The sequence below is a fragment of the Danio aesculapii genome, chromosome 1 (assembly GCF_903798145.1).
Source record: "Danio aesculapii chromosome 1, fDanAes4.1, whole genome shotgun sequence".
NCBI lineage: Eukaryota > Metazoa > Chordata > Actinopteri > Cypriniformes > Danionidae > Danio > Danio aesculapii.
In genome coordinates, this window is record NC_079435.1 from 35,769,558 (window position 1) to 35,795,199 (window position 25,642).

General features: G+C 33.8%; 2 protein-coding genes across 3 annotated transcripts in view; both read left to right on the top strand.

Annotated features, from left to right (window-relative positions):
* arfip1 (ADP-ribosylation factor interacting protein 1 (arfaptin 1)) overlaps positions 1–19,570 on the top strand; it is a 39,700-nt gene extending 20,130 nt beyond the window's left edge. Inside the window, exons 4-10 of one of the 2 annotated variants that reach the window (XM_056459488.1) lie at positions 4,832–4,934; positions 9,192–9,293; positions 10,233–10,345; positions 13,987–14,208; positions 16,079–16,236; positions 16,335–16,509; positions 17,437–19,570. In XM_056459488.1, coding sequence (XP_056315463.1) covers positions 4,832–4,934; positions 9,192–9,293; positions 10,233–10,345; positions 13,987–14,208; positions 16,079–16,236; positions 16,335–16,509; positions 17,437–17,592 — 1,029 coding nt within the window. In that variant the 3' untranslated portion in view covers positions 17,593–19,570. The remainder of the gene's footprint in view (positions 1–4,831; positions 4,935–9,191; positions 9,294–10,232; positions 10,346–13,986; positions 14,209–16,078; positions 16,237–16,334; positions 16,510–17,436) is intronic. The other variant, XM_056459496.1, reaches the window with a different exon arrangement.
* Positions 19,571–22,073: 2,503 nt separating this feature from the next.
* The window catches only part of fhdc1 (FH2 domain containing 1), a 44,040-nt gene continuing 40,471 nt past the window's right edge, over positions 22,074–25,642 (top strand). Inside the window, exon 1 of the mRNA XM_056459510.1 lies at positions 22,074–22,186. The gene's annotated coding sequence lies outside the window, so the exon portion shown is untranslated. The remainder of the gene's footprint in view (positions 22,187–25,642) is intronic.

The following is a 25,642-nucleotide window of genomic DNA, read 5'->3' on the forward strand; positions in this document are numbered from 1 at the left end:
CGCTATATAAACGTAAGGAATTTTTTATTATTATTACTAATTTGCGCCTCTTTGCGTTTAGCTTTCTCTCGTTGATAATGTAAAGTGTTACTTTCAGTTTGCTGCTGTTCAAAAGCAGTGATGCTGGTGCTAAACTGGGGCTCGGAGTGGCTGTAGCCCAGTCAGAATATTGACTAACGTTAGCCCTGTTTTAGTCACCCATAAGGGTGATCAGAGGTCCCAATTTTCCCAGGACAGTCCCTAACTTTTAGCACTACCGTGAGAACTGTCCAGTCAAAGGTAGGTTGACCAAGCTTGTCTTAGAACAAAAAATAAAATTCAAACAGTCTTTATCATTGATTAACTATATAATATAACTGAGGCAGTGCGCGTACAAATCAGATAAAGTTATCAAAATATCCATTGTTGCGGAGTATCTATCTCAAGTAAATACACTCGGTTGTGCTTTACTCTGTCTAACTGAACTAGTTAGAAAGCAAACTTTTTTTTGAATGTTTACTTTGCCCCTTTTATGAAAACGACAGTAATAATATTGAGCAATGAAATATTTGGTGCTGGCTTTTATCAGACTCAAGACCTCAGTATTTTGGATATTAGAAGCATGGATTTTAAAGACATTTTATCATTAGGGATTTATGGTCAGCTGAAGTTCTAAAGAAACCTTTTTAAAGGCCTATTCAAAGTATTTATTATAAAGCACTAATTTAGGAAGCATTGCAAATGTTTTTTGTTTTTCTGATTTTTGCAGCCTGTTTGAACTTTAAAGTTCAAATTATGTCATTGCTTGTACTGTGTATAGCCTACTTGCAGGCCTATTATAATAATAAATAAAAAACTAAGTAATAATCTTATAAATCAAACGGTGGAAAATTAGATAATAATATTAATTAGTATATTATTAATAATAATAAGAAGAACAACAACGATATATATACTTCTGTGAGGTAAAAAATAAATAAAAAAGGGCCCTTGGATTTGCTATAGCCCTAGGGTCCAATGTGTTCTTAATCTGGCCCTGGTTGCAAGCTGTCAGACAGTGCATTCCTCAGCCTTTAAGTTGATTCCCTTTGCCCTCAAATGTCTTAAGTTAGACGTGTTTCAACCAAGCGGCAACCTCCCGCTCTCTCTCTGGAAGCCAATACGGAAGTAACAGAAACTGCAATTCATTAAAATTCCGCTAGTCCTGGCTCCATAATAGAGCAAATTGCAATTGAGCCCACTGTTAGAATGGCCAACTTTACAACAGAAAAAAGGTGTTTACAGCCTGGTACAAAGAACGATTTTGGTTCATATAGCTATTATTACCCTCCATGACAACTGTGAGGGGGGTGAATTTTTTTATAACTCATCCATTTGCTTTATATTAGGTTATATTAAGTTTGCATAATTAAGGGCGTGGCCATTTAAGTGACAGCTAGGTCTCGCTGGTCGCCGTCACTTCACCTCAGCTGAATCCGGCAGATTAGCCACTGATCTCAGCATGTACATCATATTTTTGTTTTGTTTTATGTGGCTTTACACAGTCAGCTGCCTTTTGGACTTATTTCTTACAATTATCAGATGATATGGGATGCTGTGTGCACTTAATTGTGCTCACAAACCATTCATGTGGCCTCCGTTTCCCATGTGAGTAAAGTTATATACTTTTATACCATCTCTATAAATGTGTGTGTTTTATTTAAGATCATTTATCATTTATAATGTTCTTTAGAGCTGTAAAGCACTCCAGAATGTGACAGATTGATTAGCTGTAGGCTCTAGAACATCTGAAGTCATCTGAAGCGTTGTCATACAGTGTTATGCTGGAGTTCATCAATAGTCTTGCATTTACTAACACAGACTATGTTTGAAGTGTTTGGAAGTAATTCGCGTTTTCCTCCTGTAGAAAAACATCATAAGAACAATGTTTAGTGTCTCAATGTATTACAGCAGTGTTTTTGAAAGTCTAAACACTTTATTGATACAGTGTACAACCAAGCAGAATATACCAAACGAGTCGCAGGTAATAAAGTATCAAGCGATTCTCCCAAAGTAAAGTGCCAGCAGGTGTCTGGAGCTCCGCTCACTCTTTGCCCTTGTTTGGTATCCCGCCGTGGGTGCGATGACGCGCGAACAAAATGGCGACGGTTGGCCGCGCCTACTTGTAGCTTCTTTTGCGCTCTTCAGAAACCTATGGGTGACATCACGGATGCTACGTCCTTATATTTTACAGTCTATGGTTTCAACCCTTACAAGCAACTTTTGCAAAGCATCTGCTTCACGTTGGTGTGTCAGAATCCTTGCTTGTAACATATAGCCATATTTTAGAATGCTGAGTTTAAGCGAATTTGATAAACGTGATCATGCATGTTGATGAATCTGAAGGGAGTCGATCACTGTATGCACTGTACTGTGCGCTTTGCCTTTTATATCTAAGCAACAAGAACAAACGCCTAACATCGCAGACGGTGTCCGTATTCCCTCAAAGTTATTTAGAATTAAATGTTTAAAGATAGTGTGACACAACATGTACTTATGTGTGCTTTAGTGCACCTGATGCTTCTTCCGTCCTTGTCGTAGCACCAATGGCACTGAAATTCGTATGATGATTCAGTCTGGTGCATACCGGTTACATAGGTACCAGTGTCATAATGGCACTGGTTTTCGGTACCCAACCCTAGTCATTTGATTCTCATTAAACAGTTTTGATGTCATCATTGTTGTCAGTTACAAAGCTGTCATAAACTATGATTCAAGCTTTGCATTAAATTGCTAAAAATAAAAGTTTTGAATAATTCAAAAAAACTATTTCATCTAAGTACTGTTCATTGACTTTATAATTCATTAAAGAATTATGAAAATATAATTTAATAACTTGATTCATTGAACGCTAATAGGAAAAGTTATGATAATAAAAATCATAATAGATATAACAAATTATATCATAAGGTTAAAAACACACATTGCACCAATAATAATAGTTACTATTTTTTTTGTTTTATTTAATTTGGTACACTAAATAATCGTGCCACTGCTCTGATTCTCCAACCAGTACACTATATTTTATAAGACCTGTAGTTTTATTATGGTTTGTTATTTTATGGATTATGTTGGTTTGTTAAAGGGATGAAAAATGTACTCACTATTTACTCACCTCACATGCTTCCAAATACTTGAGTTTCTTTATTCTGTTTAACAGAAAAGAAGATACTCTGAGGAAAGCTGAAAACCTGTAACCACTGACTTCCATAGATGGAAAAACAAACACTATGCAAATTAATAGTTACTGGTTTTCAGCTTTCTACAAATTATCTTCTTTTGTGTTCAACAGAAGAAAGAAAGGCAAACAGGTTTGGAACAAGTGAAGGGTGAGTAAATGACAAAAGAATTTTCAGGTTTGGGTGTACTATCCCTTTAAGCTCCACCTTCAGTTTCATACATCCAGGTTGCCATTTATTGAGCTTGACTTCTCTCTATGAGCCTCACAAAAGTGTGTTGGCTTTCAGGCAGCCAGTAAGCTCAAGGCTGAGTATTTAACCAAAAGACTGTTGTGTCTATAGCAACAGTCTATACACTCAAACTGACTAACAGCTTCTGTAATGTCACACTGTGAACATTGTGTAGAATGATTCAGAAACTGCAAAGCTATGCTGGTAGATTTTGGGCCTTCTTCACAATAAATAGGAGCAAACAACAAGATTCAAAAAGCATCTCTTAAAGTATACACTACCTGGTTATCCGGTGTTGCACACTAGTATTTTGAAAGATACCTATGACTGCTTTTACGCCTGGTTTGAACTGAATTTGGTGCTGCCAGATGTATACAGTGTGAAACAATCATGCTAGAATGATACACCATGTTGTTTAGCAACAGACAACCAGTCATAAATAAATTAGTGCTTACTTAATTAAATTTTCATCAACTTTGTACAGTTCAGAAACTTTCCCACACAAACGCACCATATTTAGTTTCACTGTCTGAGAGAAAAAATAAAAAAACAATCTTTTTTTTTTTTAAGTGAACAAGCTAATTTTTTGTACTTTTGTATAATATTTTGGGTGACTTGAAACACTAAGAGCTGATTTACTTGGGCAATTTTTCACAAACAACATGCCCATTTTTTCATCTATAAATATGTAATAAGAGCGTTTGTAGTAACACAATGTAGTAACGGCATCTAATGTAAAAACTGCACACAATGCAATTATTACGTTATTCATTGTAATGAAATGTTTATAATGTAATACTTGCTGTTATACAAATACAATGCATATACAATACAAAATGTAATAAAATATAGAGTTTCAAATTTAATACAAAAATGTACATAATGAGACATGTATTACATTATAAACATGACAAAAATACTGTCACGTTGTCATATCTGTTAACCAAAAACATTTAAACGCTTGTTTAAACCATCTATGAAAATCATCAGATTAAAAAATGCATGCAATAATAATAACTATAAAAGTACATTTTCTAGAAGAAAATATGAAGTTGCACAACATCAGTGTCTCTGTTTCAGAATATCACAGAGACATGAAGATTGGCACTTTTGACTGATGGTAGTAGCGGTGACTAACTACATGCCAATAATGATTAAAGTGCTATAATATGCTTCAAATCTGCATGAAGCATAAACTATAGAATCATCAAGCTTGTGCTAACCTCACACTAACAACATATTAAATAATATTAGCATCACTTGGATACATGGTAAAACATGTTATATTTGATAGTAGCATTGAGATATGGACAAACAGTATAGATGGTACTCTATATCATTGTCTTGTTGTTATGTTTCTAGAATATCATTCATTTCTGTTCTTGTTTGTTGTTTCTTCTAAGGATATGTCACATGTCTCCTCTGGACCAGTCACATCGCACTTCCACAATTCACCTGAAAACTATGCAATGACTGAAGGAGTGGTACAAGTGGGACCAAATGCAGGTATGTATAACCTCATTGAACATGAATATCATAAGTATAAAGATGAAGATACAGTTGTTGTAGTTGCTTGCTCGTATATGCATACAATACTGTAAGTGTTTACAAAAGTTTACATACAAATGTGCAATTTTTACAGAGGCATTGGTAAATTGTAATAATTTTCAAAGCTCCCTTTTATTTTATTGTAACAAAGCAGATAGAGTGAATTTCTTTCTTCAGTCATTAGGTTAGTAGACTAGCATTGGTAAATTCTCACTATTCAGTGCATTTAATGCAAGCCCACATTTGTTTGTCTGTGTTTCTCTTTGAGTGTGTTGTGGAGAGAGGGACAATTTACATTTGAAAAGAAAGGTGTTCCTGTCTCATTGCATAGTCGTCTGTGATCTTTTTTTTTATCCACTTCCCCCTTTCATTATTTCATCCTTGTCTAGTATGTGAATAAATTTGTAGGATGGAAACCTGGCAACCTGTCATTAGCTGGGTGTAATTGCTGACCACCCCTTTTTGTTATTCCTGTATATTTCCCTGGACACTCTTTTTTTTTGGGGGGGGGGGGGGGGGCTTTGGAGACTGAGGCTTGTTTTGTCTGTTGGCATTAAAATTGATTAATCAAATTGGTAATATTGTGAAATATTAAAAATGTATATATAAGCTTTTTTGTTACTCCTGTTTTAAATGTCACAGGATTTAGTAGCTGGTACTGTAAATCAGTGTAATATCTTTTAACACCTTTACCCCTTAAATGTAACCGTTTTCAACACATATATGCATATATATATATATATTACACACATTATATATATATATATATATATATATATATATATATATATATATATAATGTGTATATATATATATATATATATATATATATATAATGTATATATATATATAATATAATATATAATATATATATAATATAATATATAATATATATATAATATATAATATATATATATAATGTGTGTAATATATTTTCATTGTAGTCAAGGCCGAAAATAATCAACCCCTGGCAAATTCTAAATTCTGACTTGGTTACTTTTATTCAACCATCAAGTTTTTTTTTTACTGAAACTGACATAGGCTTCTCCAAAGAAATAATAAGATAAAGTACAAGAGGTATCATTGTGAAAAAAAAATATTTCTCAGCTTTTATTTACCTTTGAACATAAGCTAGCATGTCCACAATTATTCATTATCTTTGCAAACTGTCACACTCCATTGGAAAATCCACAGTTCTATACCATCCCAAAAAGTTTAAGCTGTTCTAAAGTATCCTAATTACCCTGATTCATTGGGAACAGCTGTTTTAGACTAGGGGTGTGACAATAACCCCATGACCGACAAAATGAGATGTCAACCGCGGTGATGTGGTTATTACCGTCATCACCGCTCTTTTTTTTTTTTTTTTTTTTTTTTTTTTTTTTTTTAGTTTATTATTTATTTTTGCATTATTTTGTATAGAAAAACATAATAAACCAAATAAAAAGAATAAAAGGCTTGCCCTAAAATTTTTCACTTAATTTACAAATTTAGATTACAAAACCAAAACACTGACTGGATCCTTTTTAATATTCGGCATAGGCTGTTTTTTTTATACAATAATTTTTTTTCTCTCTTTAAATAAATATAGCAGACCTACTAACTCAAATCAATTGCTCCACTGAAAATAAGCATTTTAATGCTCTGCTGTAATTCCTATATCATAAACCTCAGCATACCAACATTTTTAATACAAGTCATTATTTTAAAGATCATGACTTGAGAATCGGATTTTACCTCTGCACTAGGGTTGGGTCCATACCATCGTCCATCGCAATGGCCAGTAGACATCACAATGCTGAGCTGGCATCGCGGTCCTCCATCCCGCCTCTGTCGCAGCAGCAACCTGCTCGCGAAAAATACACACGCCCCCGTTTTATACTAATACGTCTCAGTTTTAAAATGCCATTTTCAAATTAAAACAATCTACGTCCACACTGGCGTTTCACCTAGCATTTCTGAAAAGCCCTCTTTCCACACTATACCACTGAAAACTCACATCACATGACCACATGCGCACTCACACGCACAATCACACACACACTATGTCATTCATGCATTGCAGCGTCTCTGCTCCAGCAGTCTGCAGGTGCTTAGAGCACAAAACCCCAGAGAGCAACGACGTCGAACAGTTTAACAAGGATATACCGCTGGATCGCGTCTCACTAAAGTTGTTAAATGTAATATTTAATTAATCTTGTCTCTATCTAACGACTCTTTGGTCTTTTGAATCTATCAGGTAACGTGTCACAGCGTCAGTACACTGCTTCAGACTTTCGCTTTCACGGTTGTACTTAGTAATTTTAGCGAAAACCTCTGATACTGTTAGTTGGTTCCTGTTGGTTGTGCACGTTTTTTACCAACCAACCGATCACTCTGTCTATTCATGCCAGAGTCCCACAGAAAAAGTGATTGACAGGTGGTAATTTGTCTGTAACTTATCTTTATTTATTTATGATTTGGTTATAGGTAAAACAAAGACCATGCGGGTCAGATGAAGTAATTAATTTGTTATGAATGAATTAATTATTCATAAATAAGTAATTCACCGCTGCCTACGATGACAATGCCATCGTCAATCTTAATGTTACACCTTAGACATCGTACGACGCCAAATTGGTCGACATCGCCCAACCCTACTCTGCACTGCACTTTCATTTTCTCCATCTCACTTATGTTGAGTTCAGGTGACCTAGTGCTTTGAATTAGTTAAACTATGCTCAGTTTGTGTGTAGTGTCAAACTGGCGCAGAAATATCAGTATATCAATATAGGCCTTGCTGAAAGTCTGTTCAAATGTTTTATTTACAGAAGCTATAAACAGACGCGCATAATGCCGCTGCGATGATGAGGGACAACAAATCGCAAATGTGTTGACAAAGTATAGGCTACAGGCTACTATAGCATATAATAATTTCCTATAAATAAGTTTATGTAAAATGTAGCCAGTATATATCACAGAGGTTTGTGATGCAACAATTACAGTGGAGCATTAATTAAATCCTTATTTTCCATGGAGCAAAACAAACACTGCACAGTTGTGTAGCAGATGGGGAAGTACAAAAATATATGATTCATATATTTTTGTCGGGGGAAAAAAATATTTTTGGAATTAGTATCTTTATTCGTATCTGTATTTTAATGTATTTTTTTATTGGTCAGTTATCTACAAAATAAACAAGTAGATTTGATAAACAAGGAGGACACCACTTCTCCAGAGAAGGCACAGAAAAGCCTTAGAACCTAGAAGTGTTTTAGGGTTGTTTTTCAACCAGTGGAACAGGGAACCTAAACACAGTAAATAGCACCTTTAAAACGGAGCAATACATCAAAATTCTCAACAGCATCATGCAGTCTGCAGAGAAACTTGGGCACCAGAGGACATTTCAGCACAACAATGACTCAAAACACACAGCAAAAGTAGTTAGCAGACAAAAACATTAACATTTTGCAGTGGCTCAGCCAGAGTACGGACCTAAATCCAATTGAGAATCTGTAAAGGAAGCTAAAGATCAAAGGTGATGGCAAGGAGACCCTCCCACTTGAAAGTACCAATGGAAAATACCAATGGAGATGCACAAAAAGCTGGTCAGCAATTATAGGAAGTGTTTAATTGCTGTAGTAACCAATAAAGGCTTTTCTATTTATTAAGTAGGGTATGGATAATTTTCGACAAGCCATTTTTTTTGTTCAAATGTAAATAAAAGCTGAGAAATATTTGTTTTTCACAATGATGCCTCTTATACATTGTTGTATTATCTTTTGGGAGACATCTGTCTCATTTCCGGTTTAAAAATAACTTTCTGGTTGAATAAAATAACATTCAGAATTTGCCTAGGGGTATGAATAAGGCTTGACTGTATATAATTATTTATTATATTATTATTTTATTTTTGCTAAGCCTGAACTTATTTTGAAAAGTATTATATCATATGTATATATAATTTGCAAGATTTCAGTTTAAAGTGGAATGTCAAGTATAGGGATCAAAAATAAAAAGGGAATAAATGTCTGAACAATCACATCTCTTTAATGTGCTAGTAATAATACTATATTAATATTTTAAAACTATAACAAATAATGCTGCATGCTTTTAATAAACATGAATTTTTAGTTAAAAATGTACTTTTATCGTGTTCCACCTCTGTGGCTGTACTTTACGATTCTAATTATTCAGAGTCTGAAACCATCAAAATTCATCACTGACCATTTTTAGGGTCGCCACCGCAGGCCAGCACACCTCGAGTTGTGGCAAGTCCTGCAGCAGCCAGTCGGCTCGCTCGCAGCATCAGCGATAGTCAGGTGGAGATACAGAAAGGTACAACAGACTGTAACAGAAGACGCCAAGCATTCGTTCCTCACTAATCACACTGTACCCCACTAAAGACGCTGCTTGTTCTAGTAGATTCTCGTGATGTCTGTTAAAATGAGCAGTTTAAAAGAAATTTAATTTGACATCTTCTCTGGCTTTGACAGGTGTTTTGCTTCTTTTAAACTCTGCCAACTCTGGTGTCTTCAGGTCTCGTCTTCCCTCATTTTGTTTTCCTTTTTAATAACTTTGAGTTTGGGCTCATTTATCTTGGCTGACCGCACTATTATAACCTTTTCCCTTCCTGACTGATCACAAAAATCGATTGATTTTTAATCAATAATGAATTTAGTTACATCCCTTTCTTTTTTTTTCCCCCTCACAAGACATTAGTAATGCAAAAAAATGCACGGCTTTTATTATTTCCTATCGTCTCTACCGTCTGCTGTCTGCTTTTCAGTGTTTAATATTATTCATCCTGTTTCATTAATGTTATTCCTTTAATATTACAATTCAGAATTTCTTTCAAATTGTTTTTTATGTTTGTTTTATGTAATTTTTGTATTTTATGTCAGTAAATTTAATGTCTTTAACATGTTAAAGTAAATGTGAACAACTAATATATTAGTTGTTCATATATTTATATTAGTTTGGCTTTATTTTGTTATATTATATTTACAGATGATATGTGATGTGTTATATATATATATTATTTATTTATTTGGATGATGATGTAGTTTTCTCTACAGATGGTGTCAGTCTAATTAACTCGATTTAGCCAATCACACAAAACTTTATTGCATCGGTTGACATATTTAGGGCCTGATAGTTTTTACATCGGTTGACATATTTAGGGCCTGATAGCCACTGATGCTCAAGGAGAGTAAAGGGGTTTTATCATGTCACAGTCAGTTATTATGACCGTAAACGGACTCATTCTGTCATCAGGTGCTTTGAGAGAGCAGCAGATGGGAGGTGCAGTGGTTCTTGCTGATGATATAAAGAGTCCTGCAATAGAGAAACTGGAGCTGGTGAGGAAGTGGAGCATCAACACTTACAAAGTGAGTTATTCTGATAACATCTGTTCTCATTTAAGTTGCTTAAGTTTACATACCCAATAAAGAATCTTTTAAAATGTGAATAAGTTAAACAAAATAAAGAGAGATTATACAAAATGAATGTAATTATTTTATTTAGTACCGTCCGGAGTAAGATATTTTACATAAAAGATGTTTACATACTTTAAAAGACATAAACATTGCTTATTAAAATAACCCCCTGTGAAAGTTCACATACCCTTGGTTTTTAATACTGTGGGGTTTTTTCCATTGTGGATGATGTAAGTTATTTTTTGGGGGGTGGGAGTGCAGTGAACCAGGGTACATGGTTTTATGTTTGTAAATATTTTATGTATTACTCCTGAATGCAATGTAAAAGTAAAGTCGCTGTGGTAGATGTCTCATATAACAGTTAGTCCAGTGAGTATATCCAGAGGAAAAAATATCCACACACACTTATGCAGGGCACAAAGCACCTCAAATATATTTAATGATGCTTCATCAGAGGTCATAAAAAGTGCAAAAGCTTGAATGAGATCATAAACTATATACACCAATGCGACTATACTTCTGCGTCGTTCACATGGTAGGTCCGCTGTAGCCTTCACATATGGAAAGTCAATAAGGTAGAAAATGTGTGAATTTTCACATATTAAGTACATGTTGCGAATATGTAGTTTTCAGTGTTGGGGGTAATACATTACAAGTAATAAGTAAAGTAATGCAGTTACTTTTTAGTTTAATTAATTATTATTTTTTTAAATAAATTTGCTCCTCATGGGAACCAACCGAAATGAAGAAAAAAGTTATTCAAAAGTAATGTAATGTACTACTTACCATAAAAAGTAAAAAAAAAAAAGTTATGCTGCTAGTTACTTGTTTGGGGAGTAACTCAATATTGTAAAGCTGCTCGGTGCCGCAACACGGCGCGCACATGGCAGTTGGAAGTATCGCACACCAGAGGCGCACATTCACATGATATTTCAAATGAAACTATTTAGGCGGCGCGGCAGAAACATAAACAGTGTCCAGAGATGTGGCTGGGCGCCTCGGAAAGCTGGCAACTGTGGCCAGTGTGTGTACCCTTATAGAAACCTATGTTTATAATTCTAAAATGCATGGCGCGGCGCTTCTGGTGTGCGACCTGCTTAATGCATTACTTTCAGAATTAACTTACCCCAACATTGGTATTTTCTGTAAAATATTATTTGTAAAATATTATATAAAACTATTGCATATGCTTAAACTATGTGCAAACAATGCATTTTTTGTGTCTAAAGCTCAATTTATGCATCAGCATTGAGTGTTTGCCATATCCCATAGCACGTATCTAATGTTGTAAGCATTTATGCTTCTGTGTTCTCTGTGTTGCTCTGGGAAAAACACTTCCGAAATGTTGTTAGGCAATGGCATTTCTATGCTCCATTCTGTCTAATATTTCTCCCAGAGTTTTGAGTTTATGCCGGAAATGCATGGGTTGCTACTGTAACAGTTTTTCAAAATTACACTCATTCTGGGAAGTGGCAGGAACCAACAAACATTCATCAACTTTAATCATAAAATAAACACAAAACAATAGTATTCATTTAAGCTCTTGCTCCTCAGGACTTGTTAAACACTCCTGCCACGGCCTAGCTTCTACAGCTCTCATTGGTAGCTCTTGGCCCACACTCACCACAGACCAAGCCAGTCAATCACAAATCTTGCGCTCAGTGTCATCACAATGTGTAGTAAAATTTGGTGATGGGTACATTTCAGGTTCCGCATCCAGGTCAACGCAGAAGTATAAACTTGCCTTTACAGTGCACAGCTTTTTTTCTCCTCGCCTCATTAATGCAATTTTGATATGATGTAACAACTTCCTTTTTAAACAATAACATCCTAAGGCTTGAGTGTCCACATATGTGGACACTGGACAGCACATTTTAGCTCTTATATGGCTATTTAAAATACTGTGAATGGTTTATATTTTGTTACAGACATACAGTGTCATCCTGCAATTTTTTTGCAGCATATGAAATGTCCCAAACATTATTTTTAACTATCCAAAATGGGAAAAAAAAATGTGTTTTTACTCTCTGATAGTCAAAGCAAGTAAAAAAAATATGTCTATGTTAAATATGCATTAAAAAAACATTCAGGAAAAGTGTTTTATTTAAATTCGGACGCATATGGACATAATTTTTCTCTAAAAGTACATCGCATCAAAAGATAATACGGTAACACTTTATAATAACTACACACTATGAACCATTTACCAAGCATTAGCATCTAGTGAATTCATTATTTGTTAAGCATTAACTCTACATTAATAAATGTTAGTAAGCAGTTTATAACTGCAGCTACAAATGCTGTATTCTTGACTTTTAAGCACCTATATAATGTGCTTAATAATTGTACTTTCATACTAAGTTAATGATTTATTTTTCATTACTAAATTAAATATTGCATTATTTACAAACCAGTTGTATTTAACAGTAGTTGAGGGTTTTTAGGATCATTCAGAACGAGTTAGTAAATGATTAATAAACTATTGAAATCAACATTTATATATCTTATTATTCAGGCATGTACTAATAGTTAACTAATATGTTAATAAATGCTTTATTAACTCAACTTCATGCAATTTTGTGACCTAATCTGAAGTGAGAACTATTTATGCTTTATAAATCCCTTATAAATGACAATTACAGGCTCAGAATCAAATGAACAATAAACTTTGCAATCTTTTCTAAAAAATAAAATTACAGTAAAGTTTAAACATTGCCAAATAACAGGAGTGTCAAAATACGACATAAAACTGGATAAAACAACAACAACATAATAATTTAACAATATAATAAGGTGCAATGTTTAAACTCTACAGTAATTTATTTTAGATAAGGTTGCAAAGATTTATTTTTCATTTGAAGTACAGTTTTATTTGTGTATCTTTAAATGAAAAGGAATGAATAATGTCAATTTTCCTGTTTAGAATTTAACTGAGCCTTTATTTGTCATTTATAAGGGATTTATAAAGCATAAATAGTCCTCACTTTAGATTAGGTCACAAAACTAGATGAAGTTGAGTTAATAAAGGATTTATTAACATACATAGTAACCCTTAATATATGCCTGAATAATAAGACATATAAACGTTGATTTTAATAGTTTATTAATCATTTACTAACTCGTTCTGAATGATCCTAAAAACCCTCAACTACTTTTAAATACAAATGGTTTGTTAATAATGTGATACTTAATTTAGTAATGAAAAATAAATCATTAACAAAGTATGAAAGTACAAGTATTAAGCACATTATAAATATGTTTGTAAGTCAAGAACAGAGCATTTATAAACTGCTTACTAACGCTTATTAATGTGGAGTTAATGCTTAACAAATAATGAATTAACTATTTGCTAATGCTTAATAAATCATTTATAGTGTGTAGTTATTATAAAGTGTTACCGATGATACTTGTTTTTATTACTGTTTAATACTGTTTTTATTCTAATTAGGTTCTAATAAGCCCAAATAGCAAAGAGAAATAAAAAAATGCATGTAAAAAAAAAACCTTGGGCCTTTAGAGGTTAAAAAGTTTTATTTGTTTGGTCTGTTTACGCATCTTTTAAGACATTTGGTATCTTATATCCCTCTCTGCAGTGCACAAAGCAGATTTTGTCAGAGAAGTTAGGCCGTGGCTCCCGCACAGTTGATCTGGAGCTGGAGGCTCAGATTGATGTTCTTCGAGACAACAAGCGCAAATATGAGCATGTGATCAAACTGGCACAGACCCTGTGCTCTCAGCTGGAGCAGATACTGTTGACGCAGAGGCAGCTCGGGGACGCGTTTGCTGACCTTAGTCTCAAGACTCCTGCGCTACATGTGAGTACATCAAACAATATTCAGAAGATCCATTAATGTTTTTAAACAGATTCATATGAATTGAATGTTTTATTTTAAGCCTTGTGTACTTTTGGTGATTAACAGGTAATTTAGGCTTTTTTACATTAAAATCGACATTTGATAAACATGAAGATCAAACAAGATTATTGAAGAGTGGTTACTAGCTTAATTTGTAAATGAGTAATTTCTGGAACAAAACAAAGAAATAAAGCGTACCATGACCGACGTCCGCCACACAATTTCTGTTTTCCTGGAACCTGACGTTACTAAGCGGTTATAGCGAAAAAAAAAAAAAAAAGCCTAAAATTTTGTGCAAAATAATGTTATGGGTAAACCATGGATTAAAAAAAACAAACATGTTACTACAAACATAAATCGTTTGAAACATCACTATTCAGATTACTAACGCCACTGACATTCAGTTCGTTTCACTATTATGCGCCAAGTGAAAATGACTGTCTAATTTTCAAGAAGAGCCCACAGTTAAGGCATGTTTTCTGGCTTTGTTTCTGTCTCCTGTTATCCTGATCCAGGGGCGCAGTTTGATCTTCACGAGATTTCTTTTGATCAGGCTCATTATCAGATTTATGTGGTTTTTAAAATAATATATGCTTGACTGTCCCTTTGGAATTTTGAAAATACAAATATTATATAAGCAGGCCACTATTATTATTTATACTATTTATTTTCACTGCTCACTGCGTGCAAAACAATAATAACCAACCAACCAATGAATGTAATTGTAAACACAAGAAAGCTGATTGGTCAAAGATGACTACCTTTATGTGTGTGCGCGTGCCTCTTTCTGTCTCTCTCTCTCTTACAGACACACACATGCAGTTATTCAGCATGCAAAAGTTAATGCTGAATCAATTAAAATAAATACCGGAATGCAAAACACGAATATCTGACATTTCCTAGTACAGGATCCTGCAAGATCTGGCTCAAATTAGGCACTAGTTATAAGTGTTGACTGTCTCCACCTCCTGAATCTTACATTCATTTAATTATCATGACAAAATTTTTTTGAGTGCGTTTACTTTTATAAGTTACATAAACAATTGCATGAAAAATCAATTTTCTCTATTATTTGCAATTTCCGTAATACTTTATGTCTGTCCCTACACTCAAAAATGAGATTTGCTATTTTTTCAAACTACTACTTTAAAATGAGCTGAAACGACTCAAGTCTTGAGTTTTTTTGAGGGACAAGTTAGGTGTGTTATGTGCAATCCACTTACGTTTGTAAAAATGTATAAATTCCTTCATGTTGTTCCAACACAAATTGATTGTGTGGAACCCAGCATTTTTTACATTGTTCTTTCTGGTCATCCTGTTACATCTTTTTCATAATCTTTAAAGTACTGTAAGAAAAAGAATCTAACTTGCAGAAAGCATTAAAGCACATCTCATATTCTTCTTTCAGTATTTTTTTGCTAAATATTTAGGTACACCTATAGTACATTATTCGTCAACTCTTCAGTGAGTCTCTCATTCACTTTTTAAAAACAATAATATAATGAAAATGCATACATTTCTGTTTTATAGATGATATGTGGTATCTGGTTTAAGTTTAGCATCTTGAGCTAAAGCACAAAATGGTGGAAAATGTCAACTCTGTTATTGTCAACTCTTAGTGGTTTCAAATGTTTTATCATTAAAGTAAACAACAATTAGTAACAGAATGAAATGCTTGAAAAGCTTTATTTAACATTTAATAATGAATTCTGGTTACTGTAAATTATACGTGTTCTAAATCATTCTAGTTCAAGAAAAATGAATGGAAAATGCCTGAAATGTATTCCCAATTCAGAAATGTCATTGTGTTTTATTTATTTCTTTGTTTTAGGAGGAATTTGGCTACAACGCTGAAACCCAAAAACTCCTGGCAAAGAATGGAGAAACTCTGTTAGGAGCGATCAGCTTCTTTATCGCCAATGTTAAAACTCTAGTGGATAAAACTATAGAGGACACCCTAATCAACATTAAGCAATATGAAGCGGCAAGGTCTGAACCGATCTTTTAAAGCACTGTATACCACCTTTATATCTATGGGTTGAACAGAACCATCTTCATTCTGTAAGCTTTGTGCTGTCTTTTGGCAGGATTGAGTATGATGCGTATCGCACAGATTTAGAGGAGCTCAATCTGGGTCCACGGGACGCAAACACACTTCCCAAGATCGAACTCTCCCAGCAACAGTTCCAGATCCACCGTGAAAAATATGAGAAAATGCGCAATGACGTCTCTGTCAAACTCAAGTTTCTGGAGGAAAACAAGGTAGGCCGATGATTCAATGTATTTGTCTTGTCAAATCAGTATGTCTATCTCATTTTAAGGGCTGTCGACTGAATATGTTAATTAAATGAATTGGTTATAAAAATAGAAACATTTAACATTTTTAATGATTTTTGTGATATGTTATACAGTAATATTCATAATTAATTTGGTGACTATTTAGTATCAGTTGTAGTATGCATAGGCATATATATTAACCAAATTGCAATTTGAATGTTCATAAAATCAAAACGTATTTTCCCTAAAACGTTTATTTTCCAAAACACTGCACCTGCCCTATTTTCTGGACTGTCTGCTGCAGCTAGTATCAAGTTATACAGTTGAATGAGAATTATTAGCCTCCCTATTAATTTTTTTTCTTTTTTTAAATATTTCACAAATGATGTTCAACAGAGCAAGGAAATTTTCACAGTATGTCTGATAATATTTTTTCTTCTGGAGAAAGTTTTATTTGTTTTATTTCGGCTAAAATAAAAGCAGTTTTTAATTTTTTAAAGACCATTTTAAGGTCAAAACTATTAGCCCCTTTAAGCTAAATCTTTTTTCAATAGTCTACAAAACAAATCATCGTTATACAATGACTTGCATAATGACCCTATCCTGCCTATTTAACCTAATGAACCTAGTCAAATTTTATTGTCATTATACCAAAGATAAAATAAATCAGTGATTAGAAATGAGTAATTAAAACTATTATGTTTAGAAAAAAGATCTCTCCGTTAAACAGAAATTAGGGGGGAAAAATAAACGGGGGCTAATAATTCTGACTCCAACTGTATATATGTATATAAATGGTCCACATAGTGCAAATGTGTACTCTGAAAAGTAAAATCTTACAATCTCCCTTTAAAAGTACTTCTGAAATCTATCCTCTGTCTGTGTTACTGAGCTCTCTCTTGTTCTGCGTAGGTGAAGGTTTTACACAACCAGCTGATTCTCTTCCACAATGCCATCGCAGCATACTTCGCAGGCAACCAACAGCAGCTGGAACAGACCCTTAAACAGTTCCACATCAAGCTAAAGTTACCAGGGGGAGAAACCCCATCCTGGCTCGAGGAGCACTGATTGAGTCAGATGGTTTGGTTCACAACTCTGCACACATTTAAAGGGATAGTTTACCCCTAAAAAAACACAAATTCTTTCATGTACTCATCCTCCACTTGTTTCAAACCTGTTTGAGATTCTGTCTTCTGTTGAAAATAAAAGTAAGACGTATTGAAGGATGATGGAAAAAACAGCCATTCACTTCCATGGTATTTTTTGGTTCCTACCAATATTCTTCTGAATAACTTGTTTTGTGTTCAACAGAAGAAAGATATTCATACAGTTTTAAAACAACTTGAGTGTGAGGAAGTTAACATTTGTTGAACTATCCCTTTTAAAAAATGCACTCCATGAGGAAACCAAATTAAAAAAAAAGCAAAAATGTCTCCCGTCACTCCTTTCCCTTTTTACTCTTTTCAGGACACTAAAACCTGTCAATGAATGTATGCGACAGGAAACCGTTTTTGATAAAAGAGAAATATTTAGCTCCTCGCTTTGTTCTTGCTATGTCTGACTTTACACTTGAAGTTTAGGTTTTAAATAAATGCTTCTTTTGTCTAAGAGTTTGCGCTCTCTTGTGCAGCAAAAAGAAAACAATCTTGTTGTTTTTGAATCCAGTTACCAGCACTTTATGGTATAAGAGATGCAGACAAATTGATCAGGAAGACATGGGAAGAATGTTTAGAGCCTTTAAAGTAGTTTTTTGACAAATATGATTAAAATTCTAACCAGTTTTGGACTTAAAAAAAAGACTTGAGTCTAAACGAATATATGCCTTTTCTAGAACATCCTGGTGTCCACCTCTCCTGTCCTTTCTTATGTACTGTAATTGCGTAATTGTTGTATTGTCATCACATATAATAGTATAATCTTCACACACACTGCCGTCTTCGAGGGCATGTTGATCTGAAATATTAACTATGCTGCATTTACAAAAAAATCAAAAAGGGCAGGTTAGAAATTCTCAGTCTTTGGCATTTTACCTTTTGTAGATCCCATGGGAAGGGAACGGGGCTTCATTTCTGACTTGATGTGCCTTGCTCTTTGTCAATCCTCAATTCTAATCCTCTTCAGTGTTTTCGGGAGGAGGAGAAAAAAATACTTCCACTGTCATCATTTAGACCACAGAATGGACCAATAAGCACAGCCCTGGATAATCACACATGCATATAAACCAGCACACTCTATTTAACTTGAAACTACAATCCGTGTTATCTTTCTTTTGTTTTATTGAGTTAAAAAAGAACATTGCATTCCATTTCCTAAGCCAGGAAACTATTTTGTACAAAATGTAAACCAAATTGATTTGTCATGAAATAGGATGTCTGCTGCCTCCGCTGTTTGTATGTTTTGTTAGTTGTTGTTGTTGTTTTTCTTTTTGGTGGAAGCTATTCTGAATCATTCCCCTCTAATTATTGTAGTGTCTAATGAGTTTAACTCTGTAGACAAAAAAAAAAGCTGTAACATTTGGTTATTCCATTACTAATCCATTTTAGATTTACCCATCTAAAGGAATTCTGCCATGGCAGGAATTTTGTGTGTGGGGAAAATATGAAAGTATGAAAATATGAATGTAGAACAAAGTAATATAAAACTATATATATATTGATGCCAAATGGGATGTTAAGTTTGACTTTTATTCACAATACAAAATTATGCAGTTGTTTATTCTTGGAGAAGCTTAAATAGTCTCATACCTGTGTTGCTTCTTTTTATTTGATGTACAACTAACTAACTACCTTCATTTTCTGTGTGACGTTTCAGTTCTGTCCTCACAGCAGACAGACACCAATGTACAGTAAACGTATAAGAACTGACTGACATGCATAGACACATCTATATATTTGTAAAATCTTGTATTTTACCTTGGGTATAAAGGAATTTTGCTGTGTGCTTTTTGAGGATTTGTTGATTAACAAATGGAATGGGTGTTTAAGGGCAAAAAAAGACACTGTTCTGAATGTTGAATCGTGGGAGACAATAAAACTTTTCATTCTTAGGTTTTCTGTATGATTCTCTTTTTTATGTTTATCTCTTGGATTGAAGGGTATTATTTCAATAAATTATAGAATCCAATAATAAAAATAAGGAATCCAACAAGAATATATAATTAATAAATAAACAAAAACTACACGCATAAAAATTAAATAGATAAACAGTACTTTAATGAGCAGAAATGTTCAGTGCTCAGCATAATTGAGTACACTCCAATTTGAAAATGAATATTTTTATGCATTTCTCAGTGAATATGGGTAATATATTGGTGCATTTGAACAAAACTGATTTATTAAACAGATATATTTTTTTAAATAATATTTTAGTCACAGAACATCTTTAGAAATGGAAAGATAATACATTTAAATTCATGCAAAATGTTGCAAAAAGTTTTTTACAAACTACAACATTTCAACAAAAATGTATATATTTTTTGTTTCTCTTGATTTTTGCTATGTTTGAAAACGTTATTTAATTTTTTGTTCCTAACATAAATTTGGGCTACTATTTTTTGAACCATTATTGTACATTGTTTTTTTTTATATAAGGTTCGGGTTTGGCTTCACTACTGACTAAACTAATGTATATGTACAAATATATTATTGTAAAGCATCCTATAGAAAATATTTTAAATGAGAGATTTGTGGGGGTGTACTTGTATATGCTGAGAACTGTATATAAATACAGTTGAAGTCAAAATTATTAGCCCGCCTTTGATTTTTTTAAATATTTCCCAAATGATGTTTAACAGAGCAAGGACATTGTCACAGTTTGTCTGATAATATTTTTATATATATATATATATATATATATATATATATATATATATATATATATATATATATATATATATATATATATATATATTTGTTTTATTTCATTTAGTTTACATTTTTTTTAACCCATTTTAAGGTCAAAATCATTAGCCCCTTTAAGCTATATTTTTTTTCCCGATTGTCTACAGAGGAAAACCATCATTATCCAATAACTTGCCTAATTACCCTATCCTGCCTAGTTAAGCCTTTAAATGTCACTAAGCTGTATAGAAGTGTCTTGAAAAATATTTAGTCAAATATTATTTACTGTCATCATGGCAAAGATAAAATAAAGCAGTTATTAGAAATGATTTATTAAAATTGTTATGTTTAGAAATGTGTTGAAAAAAAATCTCTCAGTTAAACTTCAACTGTAGATATATTTACTCAATTTTCCCAAGTAGTATTTTCACTTTATTTTCCACTGTATAAGGGTAGTCTTAATACAAGAAATAAAATTGATGCATATTGCATTTTAGCGTGAATAGGGTAAATGTCATCTAAAAGATTGAAAACCCCTGCATTATGACGAACAGCTTCTCATAGACTCATGACTGAATTCTGCCTACAGAGGGCACTGTTGCATCTCTAACTCAAGTTCACCTTTTCACTGACATCCGTTTGTAGTATAGAATGTGTATAAAGCCAAAGCTTCAGTTTGTCCAACCCAATATCAAACAGCCCCTTATGTAAGTCGAAATCTATATGTTTGTACTTCTGTTGTAATAAATTTAAATCGTGTAAGTTAAATGTTATACTTTATTGTCTGTTTTATTTAGCACAAGAATCACAATGTTTATATAGGCTAACTAAATTTGAACCGTTTAAGACGTTTGTTGGACCCAGTCCCCTGACTGAACCAATTTTAAGTTTTTTTTTATTATTATTTTAAATGTTTTTAAGTTTTAACTCATTTAGTCATCAAAAATGATGACTGGCATAGCAAGGTGGATTGTGAGTGGCTTACATAATTTGTCGATTTAATGTAACAAAGAAATCCTTGTCAATCCAAAACAATTCGGTAAACACTAAACGTACTATGGTTGGCTCAATGTATTACATTTTCTTTTCCTCATTCGCCTTTGGAAATGAAGGAATGCTTATTTCCCCTTTTTATAACAGCATTGTAATTATGCATTATGAAAAGCACTATGTCGTTAAACTTTATGTGTCTGTATGTTATTCACTTGATATAACAATATTTTGATAATATTTTTCATCAGATGAAATGTGAGAACTCGACTGTGGTGTCTAAAAACGATTTATTTTGTTTCTCCGGGAAGCAAAATGTATGCAAATCACCACAGCACTGCCAACTAGATTTGAACAAAAAAGCTGATATATGATTCGAGTTCAAACTGCATAAGAACACTAAGTAGATTTCTGTAAATAACTACAAAATTATCCTCAAATTACAGTATGTGTCTAGAAAATTCCTTTATTGTCTCCATGGTTGCCAAACAAACCTGTATGTTTAATAAACAGCTTGCGACTATGTGTGTCAATATTAATATTTGTGCCTGAGCAGTGTTATGTTACCCTCGTCACCAGCGGGTGACACACATTACGCTCAAGCGGTTCCAAGATTCACCTGAGCCAGTCTCAACCTCACCGCTCATGCGCGCTCTCCCGGCGCACACCGCATGCGCAGAACATCGGCAGACTATAATGCACTGCATCCTTGAGCGTCGCTGCAGCGCTGGCCGCGCAGAATGCCGCTGATACCAACACACACCTTTTCTAGGATACACGCACCTGCCGCAACAGGGGAAAAACTAGTGCTTATTTCCCTTACACTGTTTAAGGTAAGTTTTTTAACCCAGTTTAAAGTGTATGTTTAGTTGTATACATTTCGTTTAGCCTTTTACTCTGTTATCTGCTGCTGAAGGATTTTGTTTGCTCTAGCAATGTCCTAGAGACCACATATACCTTGCGTTCAGACCGATTTAATGGGTTTATAGAGGCATAATTTTAATAGTCTTCTCTTGATAGCACCACATAGGTTAAACATCCCTTTTAATGACAATATATATATATATATATATATATATATATATATATATATATATATATATATATATATATATATATATATAAACAGTATATATATATATATAAACAGTATATATATAATAATAAAATAATATAATAATATAAATTATATAATAATAATAATAATATATATATATATATATATATATATATATATATATATATATATATATATATATATATACATACATATACAGTATATATTTTTTTTTTTTGTTGTTTTTTGGCACCGTGATGTAAATATAAACACATGGATTTTATTCATTTGTTGGAATTCTACTATTTGAGTCTTAATTCTCTCATGTCTGATCGATCCATCAGGGTTTCCGTCTCATTAACACTCAGGTTTGATCTGTAGCCTTCAGTGTGATCGTTGTCACGCTACAGGATGCATCACTAAAGATCACAGTAATGGTGTAACCTCACTCGTCCCATGAGTCAGCTCCCCTGTAATCTGAACATGTTGTTCAGACTTTAATAAGAAAAGTATACCATGGTTCCTGCTCCAAAGCCCTCCTTTATTTAACAATGTTGTGCCTGCATGGTCAGTAAACATTACATCATCTGAAATCTGTCTTAGTCACAGCAGGCTGTATTTTATGAATATACAGTGACAAGAGAAAAGTGTAAAGTACGAATGTATACATTCGACTGATTCTGCTGCTGATCAGCTTGCCCCGCAGAGACCCTTAGGGCTATTACTAGTGCTTTTGTGCTGCTTTGTCAAAGATTGTGCTTTATTGTAATCCTCTGAAGCCAGCTTCTTTAGCAACCCATCCCATTTCTCATGGTGAGATGAATTGTAGACAATCCATTCAGAAGCTGTGGAACAAAGCTTAGAAAAAAGTTTTCCCTCAGGGTGAGGTCAACGGGGGAGGGTGCTCGTCTGTTGTCATATTGCCACGGTAACACACCCTAAAGTAAGGGAACTCGATTGGCAAAAGCCCCCCTAAAGTACTCACTTGATTGATTACGGTGTAACACTATCATAGCACGACTGTGAATGTGTATTGTTTTGGAATTCTGACTTTTTAGCCTTTTCATTTTTGGGGGGAAATGTTTTCACCAGTATTGGTGGTGTTCATACACTATTAAAAACGTAAAGTTTTCATAGAGATGCTATAGTATTTTTGGATCCTGTTTATGTGATGGACAGGTTCCATTAACGTTAAAGGTTCATCAACCTGGAACTGCAGGTCAATAATGTTCCTTTATTTTTAAGAATAAAGATTAATAGTTTAAAAAACAGACTTTAAATGTCTATTATTTATTAATACAAATAACCATTAACAACAACAAAAAATACAATGTCTAAATTGAAGACATCACATTACCCATTATGCAGTGTATTTGGTATTTGTAATGTTTATTTACAGTAAGACTAAATGAATTGCACGAATTAACAATTCAAATATTTTGATCTGTATCTCTAAACATTATCGAGTCAATTTAAACATAAAATATATTGTTATTCCATGTTAGTTAATCAGAAATTGTTTCAATGTTTACTTTTAATATAGCTGCTATTTTAATTATTTTTAATGTTTGAATTACTTTTTTTAGTTTTGTGTTAATTTCTACGATTAATTTTACCCAAATATTTTCCATTCTACGTTACATTTTACATATTCAGTCATTTGCCAATACAGTATTTATCATTTCAACTGTTTATTCTTACATGTAATACTTGTTTTAATTTATTTCAATTCAACTACGGTTAACAAAGATTACTTTTTTTCTAGTTTTAGTTTGGTTACCAATAACATCACATGCATCACAGCAGTCTCTGGTGACACAATACTTCTAATGGGCTCTGAAGGGACTAAATTCACCAATAAGCCTCTTGCTCTTTCATTTGCACACGCGTAAACATCAGGTGTTTGGGCTTCAGCTTCCCCTCCCACCCACTGTCACCACAGCAACCAAAGCGTGTCCTGTGTCCCACTGGCTGAATCACTTCCTTGAGTAAAATGAATAAAACATTAGAAATCTACTATTTACTGTTTTGTAGATACGTGAATGCAGTTTTACTACATGTCAATGCATTATGATTGTCTTAAACTGAGAGGCTTGATTTACACCTATGGCCTAATATTTCAACTCTCTGTGTACACACATGAGGCCATTTATATTTTATTGCGGTCACTGTCTAGTTTTCCACACTGTGCGTATGGGGACTAAACCACTTAGTGGAGTTTGTAATGACTGTGGAAGACAGAAAATTTTGGTTATTTGCATATCATGTCAGGCCATTGGCTGTTTACAGTGACTGCACTGTAATATGAGAACGTCTGCATGTGTGGATTCATTGATAGTTCTCTATAGTTATCACATTGGGTCAAATTTAGCACAAGTGTGAGCATATGTGAGAGATTACACTGAATTAGACACTCTTAATTCACACCTGGGGTACTGTTTTCTTGGTTCTTTTGGACCAGAACAAAGAAGAAAATAATACATTCTGGTTCATATAGCATTCATGCTGTAGAACTGAGCCTGAAGATACAAAAAAAAAAACAAGATCATTGTACTTTACATTCTCCGGCCACTTTATTAGGTACACCTATCCAACTTCTCGTTTACGCAACTTTCTAATCAGCCAGTCACATGGCAGCAACTCAATGCATTTAGGCATACAGACATGGTCTAGATGATCTGCTGCAGTTCAAACAGAGCATCAGAATGAGGAAGAAAGATGATTTAAGTGACTTTAAACGTAGCATGGTTATTGGTGCCATACAGACTGGTCTAAGTATTTCAGAAACTGCTGATCTACTGGGATTTTTACGCACAACCATCTCTAAGGTTTACAGAAAATCGTGTGAAAAAAAAGAGAAAATATCCAGTGAGCAGCAGTTCTGTGAGCGCAAATGCCTTGCTGATGCCAGAGGTCAGAAGATAATGGCCAGACTTGTTCAAGCTGATAGAAAGGCAACAGTAACTCAAATAACCACTCGTTACAATCGAGGTATGCAGAAGAGTGTCTCTAAATGCCAAACATGTCAAGCCTTGAGGCGGATGGGCTACAGCAGCAGAAGACCACACCGGGTGCACTCCTGTCAGCTAAGAACAGGAAACTGAGGCTACAATTAGCACAGGCTTACCAAAATTGGACAATCGAGGATTGGAAAAACGTTGTCTGGTCTGATGAGTTTCTATTTCTGCTGACACATATGCATGGTAGGGTCAGAATTTGGCGTCAACAACAT